General features: G+C 37.7%; 1 protein-coding gene across 1 annotated transcript; it reads right to left on the reverse strand.

Moving 5' to 3' along the window:
* Positions 1 to 2,614: 2,614 nt before the first annotated feature.
* Positions 2,615 to 3,559, reverse strand: LOC110297569 (olfactory receptor 5P53). The gene has a single exon (XM_021166369.2). The coding sequence runs from the start codon at positions 3,545 to 3,547 to the stop codon at positions 2,615 to 2,617; it is 933 nt and encodes a 310-aa protein (XP_021022028.1). The 5' UTR covers positions 3,548 to 3,559.
* Between the last annotated feature and the right edge of the window lie 8,335 nt (positions 3,560 to 11,894).

An 11,894-nucleotide genomic window follows, 5' to 3' on the forward strand; every position in this document is an offset into this window, starting at 1 on the left:
AATCCAAATGAAAGAAAGTAGATTTTTAGAGCTAAATGCAAAAGAAATACATAAGAACTATAAACTATAAAGAATTACAAAACAGGAAATGCTTCTAGTTCATCTAAGTTTGTATGTCTTAAAACAATATATTGTTCATAATAAAATTTTATTCCTCCTCTTTACAACTAGTTCACCCCTTTCAACCGGTATTCAAATCCACATAGATTTCAGAATTGATTTAAAAACATGTACAAAATTTCCACAATTTTATCATAGTTTCAATGACTATGTGGTTAAATTTATTGCTTATAATTGCATTTTATATTATCTTACTTTTAAAAGATTTTTCCTGTTACTACTTATAACTTTAATGATAATATTGATGAGTCTTACATTGATAAGGCCCGCTTGTTTTTTTTTAACTTTTTAATGAATCATTTCATTCATTTACATCTCAAATGATATCTCCCTTCCCAAATAACCTTCCACAACCCCTCCATCCCATCTGCCCTTTTCCCGCCTCTCCTTTGCCTCTATGAGGGTGCAGATGTTGGCAAGGATGTGAAGAAGGAGGAACACTCCTTCATTGCTGGTGGTATTGCAAGCTGATAAAACCACTTTGGAAATCAATCTGGTAGTTCCTGAGAACATTGGAAATAGCTCTACCTGAAGACCCAGCTATACCACTACTGGGCATATACCCAAAAGATACTCCAACATATAACAAGGATAATGCTCCACTATGTTCATAGAGGCCTTATTTATGATAGCAAGAAGCTAGAAAGAACCCAGATGTCCCTCAACAGAGGAATGTATACAGAAAATGTGGTACATTTACACAATGGAGAACTACTCAGCTATTAAAAACAATTAATTCATGAAATTCTTAGGCAAGTGGATGGAACTAGAAAATATTCTGAGTGATATAACCCAGAAACAAAAGAACATATGTAGTATGTACTCACTGATAAGTGGAGTACATATATATATATATATATATATATATATATATATATATATATATACATATATACTCAGCTATTAAAAACAATGAACTTATGAAATTCGCAGACAAATGGATGGATCTGGAGAATATCATCCTGAGTGAGGTAATCCAATCACAAAAGATCTCACATGATATGCACTCACTGATAAGTAGATATTAGCCCAGAAACTTAGAATACCCAAGATACAATTTGCAAAACACATGAAACTCAAGAAAGAAGGAAGAGCAAAGTGTGGACAATTTGCCCCTTCTTAGAATTGGGAACAAAACACCCATGGAAGGAGTTACAGAGCCAAAGTTTGGAGCTGAGATGAAAGGATGGACCATCCAGAGACTGCCCCACCAGGAGATCCATCCCATAATCAGCCACCAAACACAGACACTATTGCATATGCCAGCAAGATTTTGCTGACAGGACCCTGATATAGCTGTCTCACGTGAGGCTATGCCAATGCCTGGCAAACACAGAAGTGGATGCTCACAGTCAGCTAATGGATGGAACACAGGGCCCCCAATGGAGGAGCTAGAAAAAGTACCCAGAAGCTGAAAGGGTCTGCAACCCTATAGGTGGAACAACAATATGAACTAACCAGTAACCCCAGAGCTTGTGTCTCAAGCTGTAGCAGAATATGGCCTAGTCGGCCATCATTGGGAAGAGAGACCCCTTGGTCTTGCAAACTTTATATGTCCCAGTACAGGGGAAACATCAGGGCCAAGAATGGGTGTGGGTGGGTAGGGGAGTTGGGGGGGTGTAATTTTTTTCTAGTATTTTTTATAAGTTCTAATTTATTCACTGATTTGTATTGGCAGACTCTTGCACAGCCATTAACAACAACATGGAAATTTTTTAAATGCCCCTTCTAACACTCTTCAAGTATTGTTTATATCATTTCAACAACTCTGTTTTTAAGTGTGTACATAAATATGACTAAAACTCAAGCCAAATCTTCTATGTTATCAAGACCTGATTTCCTTTTAAAAAAATGATAATTTATCTGGGGTTTTTGAGATTTATTCTTACTCTTTGATATATGTAACTTAGATAATATTAGCATAACATTTATTAAAAGGTTGACTCAACACTAACTTACGAGTGCTAACTCTCGATACATCCTCTATATGATAGCAGTGCTGACACCACTATACAGATTGTGCTGGAGTGTGCAGTAAGTACATGATGCAAAGGATCACCACTAAATCCACACTCCTCTGTAAAAAATCTATCCTGTTTCTCCAAGAGTCACTTTTCTTATCTATAAACAGAGCAATTTATAATACCCAATCTAATAGATTCATTGTAAAATTAAATGAAAAGTTTACAGATTTTTAGAGAACAACTACTTAGATAACAAAAACATCAATTCTTACCTTCACAACTATATAGTCAATCTACATTCTGTCTTTACTCGGGCAATTTATACATACACACAAAGAGGGAAAAAAAACAATGGCACTACATATATATGACGTTGTGAGAAATAAGTGAATTCACATAAAAAGAAACTAAAATTTAGTCAGACATTAAACAGGATTTAGTATCAAGTAATCATTTAGGTATCATGTAATAAATACTCAGTGTGTCATAGGTAAAGTAAACCACCACAAATTTCTTAAATTCAAGAGAATCTATGAATATACTCTGACAGTAGCTTTCCTCAGAGCATCCTTTACATCTCTGTTCCTCAGGCTATAGATGAGAGGATTCAGCATAGGAATCACCACTGTGTAGAATACAGAAAGCACCTTGTTCTGTTCAGTAGAGTAGTTCGACTTGGGCATCACATAAATGAAGGTAATGGTTCCATAGTAGAGAGTGACTGCAGTGAGGTGAGAGGTGCAGGTGGAGAAAGCCTTGTGGCGACCCTCAGTGGAGCGCATATTCAGGATGGTAATAAGAATGTAGATGTAGGAGACAGCTATGACAAGAACTGTCACCACAATAATGGAGCCAGAAGAGATAGACGGGATGATTCCAATAATGGAGATATCTGAGCAGGAAAGTTTCAGCAAAGGGGAGAAGTCACAGAAAAAGTGATCTATCTGATTTGGTCCACAAAAGGACAAACTTAACAAACAACCAGTAAATGTCCAACCATTCATGCAGCCACCAACATAGGACATTCCCAACAATAGAAAACAGACTCTAGGGGACATGAGTGTCGAATACAGGAGAGGTGAACAGATTGCTACATAGCGATCATAGGCCATGGCAGCCAATAGGAAGCACTCAGCTGACCCAAATGACACTGTGATACAGAGCTGAGCTGCACAGGCAGCTACAGGTAAGGCTAGCCCATGTCCAAGGAGCTCCATAAGCATTATAACAGAGACCGAGGTTGAATATAAAATGTCTACAGAAGCCAGGTGACTGAGAAATAGGTACATGGGTGTGTGCAGCTGGGAGGAAATTCTTATCAACGTGATGATGCTGATATTGCCTACTAAAGTGACAATGTATACTCCTAGAAATATCACAAAAAAGACTATACACAGCTTAGGGTCCTCTGTTAGTCCCAAGATGATTAGCTCTGCCACCGTGGTATGGTTTTCAGCCTCCATCTCTTGTGTGAATTGTTCCTGTTGAGGGAAATGAAAATATTTGCGTTTGTAATGTTCTCAATTTGCACATCGCTGTATTTCTTTGATTGTCCTCATAGTTTTTCATGGTTATCTCCATTGCCCAGCACATGAATACCCTTTTTTCTTGGAAATGTGGTTTTGTCATTTTCTGTGAATAAAATGAGACTGATGAGCCTCACTCTGTTACTTGTTATTTTGTCATATGTTCTATTTCTTAAAAGTTACTACTTTACTATTAATATCTCTCTACAACAGTCAAGATCCATAACTGCAATGATCTATTTATTCTTATGATACTCATTATTTATAGAAATTTCCACATATTCCTCTTACACTGTGTTCCCATATCAAACTAATCATTTTCTTCAACCACTCCACCTGTATTTCATATCTAAATGATACCATTTAGCTTTCCCTGTCTTCAACCTGGGAGGCTTCTTTGCTTTTTATGTTGTGTTTTGTGTAATAAAATATAATTTTACATGCTATTTACTTCCCAATTTGCCAATTTTGTTAACATAAAAACATAGATATCACCCCCAAATGTCATATAACTATCTACTTCTGGAGCCAAATATGAGTGATCATGGACCAGGAAAATGAAGTCAGATGGCCCAAATATCATTATCCTATGTGACAACAGTTTTATGAAGATTTTTATAGATACAGAACTAAAAGAAGCTATAAGTCAAGTCATTTAACAAATATATTTGTGGAACTATCAGGTAGTTAGGTTATACAAATAGTGGTGAACTCTCTGTTATAGGTGTCAGATGTCTGATTACACCCTTAGCTTTGGGGTTCTTAGAAGTGAATAGTCTAAGGATACATTGCAAAGGTTTTTTTATAATAGTACAAAAATGTTATATTAAACATATAAAGTGGCACTGAGTGGCTATTAAGGAGTATATGAAAGCCCAAGAATATTTAAGATGTTTCATCTCAATTTTGTTCCCAACATGGTAAAGTCTCTGATCATTTTTCATTTGTATTTTTTACATATTTGCCTCTTCTCTAATTGTTTTCTTTTATATTTCAGAACTATATAAATGGTAACCACTTTATTCATGAAATTTTTTCAGTGCCTTCTTAAATCTTCATAATATAACACTTAGTTTCTCTGAGTTCTTCTAATAAGTTAACTGTGAATAGCAACAAATCACTAGTTCAATATCTATAGCCCCATTCAATAACATCTTATACCATTTCTCCAATGGATTTTTATCGTGTTCAACTTGCACTAGAAACAGATAGCTTACTGCATCCTTGTTAGCTCTATAATTAAAATTTTGTTTTTCATATGTTAATTGTTAATATGCAATGATACAAAAAATTTCAAAATGATACAAAAAAATTCATGAATAAAATCATTGAAATACTTGAAAAAAAGTGATCATGCCTCCTCTGCTTTCTCTACTCCAAAATTAATAAAAGAATTAATTCATTTTTTTAAAAAACCATTCTAACCCTATCAAGCTTGATAGGTCCTCTTAAATCATTCTCTTCAGACTATGAAAATAATTTGGTCTGAAGAAAAAGACTATGCAGAGTAGCATCTGTGCTTCCAGGCTTGATGTGCAATGATGCTGATCCTCCTTTCATTATGGCAGCACTAGGAGTCATTCTGTGCTGGCTGCATAGAACTAGGGGATGGAGTCAGATAAGGCACTTTGTCCAGTGGGTTAATCTGCACATGGTAAACTCGTGGGTTCTCAGTTTTCTGTTTGTTCTGTGACATTTGTTCATATACTGCAGCTCTATGTGAATATTAAAAGAAATAGTATCCACAAAAGACTCAGGTATTTTGTCACATAGCTATGCTAAATAACTTTTTTCCTTTTATTAAAATTGATTTTTTTTTCTAATATAACCCATAGTGATTATTGGTTCCCCTTCTTTTACTCCTCCAAGTTCCACCCCTTCTCTCCTTCCATCTGGATCTACAAAATTTCTGTTTCTCCTTAGAAAACAACAGGTGTCAATGAGAATGTATTAATATAATAATGTAGTGTAGAATAGTAGGTAAAACAAAAAATAACACATTGAAATAGAACTACAACAACAACAAAACAGAATGAAAGAGCTGAAGAGAAGAAACAGAGACCCACTGATTCACTCAAGAATCCCATAAAACACTAGACTAGACAGAGGACAAGGTGAAGACCAATGTAGACCCATGCAGATCCATACAGACCCATTCAGACCCATGCAGACCCTGTCCACACTGCCTCTGTCTCTGTGAGCTCATAGGAACTTAGATCATGATGGTTTAGAGGACCGTGTTTTCTTACTGTCCTCCATCATCTCAGTCTCTTGCATCTTTCTGCCTCATCTTCCACAGGGTTCCCTGACCATTGAAGGGAGGGATTTATTCTATGAAATAAAAATGAAAGGTAGTACTTTCAGCTCCTCTGTGTTTTGAAGGACATAACTGTCCTGTTCACATGCTAGGGCTTCCTATCACACATCTCCAAGTAAGTGGAGTCTCCACTCCCTGATCAGGTCTGGACTAAGACATTCTTACATGTACTTGCTGACCCCTACTTGTCCTTTTTTTGTGTTGCTGACCTCTAGACTGGTATTTTGCTTGTGACCATGGGTTAGAGACTCTGACCACTCTAATGTCCTCTTTCCTTATGACACCAGTCACTTCTGATGGTAAGCCGAGGACATAGAACTAGACAACTACTCCAACCTAAGTATCAGGCTTTTTCTGCAGATTTAATTTCTCATATTTTCAGTTCTCAAGCTTAGCAATGGTTTTGGATGCAATCAACTAATATTTTCCTGAGTTCCAAGACTCAACTAGTTTAGCTGTGTCAGGAATTCCACGGGGCTTCTCTTGCTTGCCTTCTTCATCATTTAATATCTTTGTCAATATAACCCATGGCTCTTGCACTTACCATCTAGAAGCAGAGTTGTGACACTGAATTCCAAAAGGAACTTTATGAAGTTGTATTCCATTTACTTTTATAAAAAGTTGGAGGCTGAACACAAAGTGAACTATTCAATACTCTCACAGGCCAAGGATACACATGCAGTAGAGAAGGCAATGGATACCTTTGAGCATGAAGGGAGAGAAAAGATGCTCTCAGCAAACATGGCAAACTCTTGGGGCTATTGCCATCTGTCCCTTGAGACACAGGCTCCTACATTTCTTTTCTTTTCTTTTTTAATAGAAATGAGTCCTGGAACCAGATGACTCATTAAGACCTGGCTAGTCATTCCTATGGGGCATTTACCTGCTATGATGTACTTTCAAAATCTTTTTCATTGTTTATCAAAAGGCAATGAAGTGGCTTTAGTTTCCCAGAATATAGGACATCCATAAAAAATGAGAATCTTTGTTAATTGATGCTAACTAGTATGGTGATATAAGAGGATATTCCAATTAAACTTTTAATCAAGTTGAAAAGCCATGTTCAAAATGAAAGATAAAATAATAAATAATGAACATATTTCATTTTCCTGATGAACATCATTTCCATTATGTTGATGCTAAATTTCTATATATAAGATTCACACTTTTTTAGGTATCTTGAACCTATATCTTCCTACTGCTCAATACAGCACTTTATGAAGGCCTTCTGAAGCAACTGAGCACACATATCCCTTTGAAGGTAATACAACATGTACATCAAATACTTGAATTAATTCACCCAAGTACTCTGTCTTCCTGCTACACACACTCCAGTGAAGTCTGCTTGGCAGGCCGAGAGGCCTGGAAGCACTCACGAGGCAAAGAGTTTCAAGGAAACTCAACCTCCTAGAACCTTGGCATTCTCATAACCTGTTTACTCATACCCTATCCCTTGTTAGTCTGGTGTATGGATGCACATGCTCTCTTTTAGTATTATTATTTTATTATAAGTGACTTTAAAGATTGAATTCTGACATAGCTAAGCCTTCACCAATGTCCCAACGTCCCAGAAAATCCTTGAAGTCAACAAACTTGGAATTCAGTAGGAATTCAGTAAGAATGTTACCTATTCAGTAACATTCAAATTTACTTCTAGTAGAGCCCAGTGAAACTAATTAGGCATACAAAGAACGGAGCTGGAATAGCTCAGGGCCGGTCTTCAGAGTGTTTACTTGGGACAATAGCCAGTCTTACCCAGACAAGGGAATTCACAATGGCCTACCAAATAGGTGGGTTTATCATGAGTTAGGGAATCCCCCTGAGACAGGTTTCTTCACTAGGCCCAAAGAAACAGTATAAATCAGGCATTTACTAAAAACCCCTGGTGGTGGGCTTAACAATAGACTAGCATTACACCTGGCTCTCCCTTCTTAGTGGCAGCTGCCTGGTCCCCACCTTCTTTTGATGTATACATTCCTTTTGTATTGTGTCACTGTAACTCGGCAGATGTATCTTGCCTGGTTTCTTGTCACTCTTCTGTATAAAAAGTATGATGCTAGACTTGAAAAATTACATTCAGATTCACAATCTCTTGTGTGGATTCTGTTTGTCACTCATTCGCCGACTCCTTGTCCACCTGCAACCAGAGATCTGTTTTACGCAGACAGGGACCAAAAAGGGTCTGTGGCACCTTCCTTTCAGTGTCTTAAGGGTTTGATGTAGGCATCCATCATTTCTACAAGTCTTTGAAGAATAAGAGACTGCAGAGCACCTGAAAGTGATTATTGTAGTATACATAAATATCATTGTCTGCCTTCTTATTCTGCACCAGACATTTATTTCATGCCTATTGTAGGATCATTTTACCATATGCACATTCTTCAACACAAAGCTACCAGAGTATTTTTCTTTTCCTACAAGTGAAAGTAGGATAACTGTGGATCTTGAAATGGCCCTGTAAGGCAGCTTCAACTTCTGTCAAGCTCATTCTTAGACCACAACCTGTATTAATAAAGGTCCTTGTCCTCTTCCGGCCGGACCAGCACCGGGGTAGCTAGAGTGCAGGGTCGGCTGACGCCCGCCAGCTACCCACGACCCCCGCCACAGGATTTTGAGACTTCTGGTGAGTGGAACACAGCTTCTGCTCCAGTCCAATCACGTAGGATCTGAGACTGCTTTGGTTGGGGAGGCAGAAATCCGGCCTGAGTAGGGCCACAAGCCTCTTCCAGTCAGAACAGCACTGGGGTAGCTAGGGCGCAGGGTCAGCTGACAGCTACCCACGACCACCACCACAGGATTTTGAGACTTCGGGTGAGTGGAACACAGAGTCTGCTCCAATCTTTAAACAGTGACAACGATAACAAATAACCCCAGAGATTACCAGATGGCGAAAGGTAAACATAATAATCTTACTAACAGAAACCAAGACCACTCACCAACATCAGAACCCAGCACTCCCACTTCGCCCAGTCCAGGGCACCCCAAAACACCGGAAAAGCTAGACATGGATCTAAAAGCATATCTCATGATGAGGGTAGAGGACATCAAAAAGGACTTTAATAACACACTTAAAGAATTACAGGAGAACATGGCTAAAGAGTTACAAGTCCTTAAAGAAAAACAGGATAACACAATCAAACAGGTAGAAGTCCTTCAAGAAAAACAGGATAACACAATCAAACAGGTAGAAGTCCTTAAAGAAAAACAGGATAACACAATCAAACAGGTAGAAGTCCTTAAAGAAAAACAGGATAACACAATCAAACAGGTAGAAGTCCTTAAAGAAAAACAGGAAAACACATCCAAACAGATGATGGAAATGAACAAAACCATACTAGACCTAAAAAGGGAAGTAGACACAATAAAGAAAACCCAAAATGAGGCAACACTGGAGATAGAAACCCTAGGAAAGAAATCTGGAACCATAGATACGGGCATCAGCAACACAATACAAGAGATGGAAGAGAGAATCTCAGGTGCAGAAGATTCCATAGAGAACATCGGCACAACAATCAAGGAAAATGTAAAACGCAAAAAGATCCTAATTCAAAACATCCAAGAAATACAGGACACAATGACAAGACCAAACCTACGGATAATAGGAGTGGATGATAATGAAGATTTTCAACTCAAAGGACCAGCAAACATCTTCAACAAAATTATAGAAGAAAACTTCCCAACCCTAAAGAAAGAGATGCCCATGAATATACAAGAAGCCTACAGAACTCCAAATAGACTGGACCAGAAAAGAAATACCTCCCGACACATAATAATCAGAACAACAAATGCACTAAATAAAGATAGAATACTAAAAGCAGTAAGAGAAAAAGGCCAAGTAACATATAAAGGCAAGCCTATCAGAATTACACCAGATTTTTCACCAGAGACTATGAAAGCCAGAAGATCCTGGACAGATGTTATACAGACACTAAAAGAACACAAATTCCAGCCCAGGCTACTATACCCAACCAAACTCTCAATTAACATAGATGGAGAAACCAAAGTATTCCACGACAAAACCAAATTCACACATTATCTCTCCACGAATCCAGCCCTTCAAAGGATAATAACAGGAAAAGACCAATACAAGGACAGGAACCACACCCTAGAAACAACAAGAAGGTAATCCCTCAACAAACCTAAAAGAAGACAGCCACAAGAACAGAATGCCAACTTTAACAACAAAAATAACAGGAAAAAACAATTACTTTTACTTAATATCTCTTAATATCAATGGACTCAACTCCCCGATAAAAAGACTTAGACTAACAAACTGGCTACACAAACAAGACCCAACATTTTGCTGCTTACAGGAAACTCATCTCAGAGAAAAAGATAGACACTACCTCAGAATGAAAGGCTGGAAAACAATTTTCCAAGCAAATGGTATGAAGAAACAAGCTGGAGTAGCCATTCTAATATCTGATAAGATTGACTTCCAACCCAAAGTCATCAAAAAAGAGAGGGAGGGGAACTTCATACACATCAAAGGTAAAATCCTCCAAGAGGAACTATCAATTCTGAATATCTATGCTCCAAATACAAAGTCAGCCACATTCATTAAAGAAACTTTAGTAAATCTCAAAGCACACATTGCACCTCATACAATAATAGTGGGAGACTTCAACACACCACTTTCACCAATGGACAGATCATGGAAACAGAAACTAAACAGGGACACAGTGAAACTAACAGAAGTTATGAATCAAATGGATCTGGCAGATATCTACAGAACATTCTATCCTAAAACAAAAGGATATACCTTCTTCTCAGCACCTCATGGTACCTTCTCCAAAATTGACCACATAATTGGTCACAAAACAGGCCTCAACAGATACAATAATATCGAAATTGTCCCATGCATCCTATCAGATCACCATGGACTAAGGCTGATCTTCAATAACAAAATAACTAATAGAAAGTCAACCTTCACGTGGAAACTGAACAACACTCTTCTCAATGATACCTTGGTCAAGGAAGGAATAAAGAAAGAAATTAAGGACTTTTTAGAGTTCAATAAAAATGAAGCCACAACGTACCCAAACTTATGGGACGCAATGAAAGCATTTCTAAGAGGAAAACTCATAGCTCTGAGTGCCTGCAAAAAAAAAAAAAAAACTAGAGAGAGCACACATTAGCAACTTGACAACACACCTAAAAGCACTAGAACAAAAGGAAGCAAACTCACCCAAGAGGAGTAGACGGCAGGAAATAATCAAACTCAGGGGCGAAATCAACCAAGGGGAAACAAGAAGAATTATTCAAAGAATCAAACAATCTAGGAGCTGGTTCTTTGAGAAAATCAACAAGATAGATAAACCCTTACCCAGACTCACTAGAGGGCACAGGGAAAGCATCCTAATTAACAAAATCAGAAATGAAAAAGGAGACATAACAACAGATCCTGAAGACATCCAAAACACCATCAGATCCTTCTACCAAAGGCTATACTCAACAAAACTGGAGAACCTGGATGAAATGCAGAAGTTCCTAGACAGATACCAGGTACCAAAGTTGAATCAAGATCAGGTTAATGATCTAAACAGCCCTATATCCCCCAAAGAAATAGAAGCAATCATTAATAGTCTCCCAACTAAAAAAAGCCCAGGACCAGATGGGTTTAGTGCAGAGTTCTATCAGACCTTCAAAGAAGATCTAATCCCAGTTCTTCACAAACTATTCCACAAAATAGAAACAGAAGGTACTCTACCAAACTCATTCTATGAAGCCACTATTACTCTGACACCTAAACCACAAAAAGACCCAACAAAGATAGAAAACTTCAGACCAATATCCCTTATGAATATTGATGCAAAAATCCTCAATAAAGTTCTTGCTAACCGAATCCAAGAACACATCAAAACAATCATCCATCCTGACCAAGTAGGTTTCATCCCAGGGATGCAGGGATGGTTCAATATACAGAAATCCATCAACGTAACCCAGTATATAAACAAACTCAAAGAC

Source organism: Mus caroli, unplaced genomic scaffold (genome assembly GCF_978045245.1).
Source record: "Mus caroli unplaced genomic scaffold, Mus_caroli_1 scaffold_8, whole genome shotgun sequence".
Classification (NCBI taxonomy): domain Eukaryota; kingdom Metazoa; phylum Chordata; class Mammalia; order Rodentia; family Muridae; genus Mus; species Mus caroli.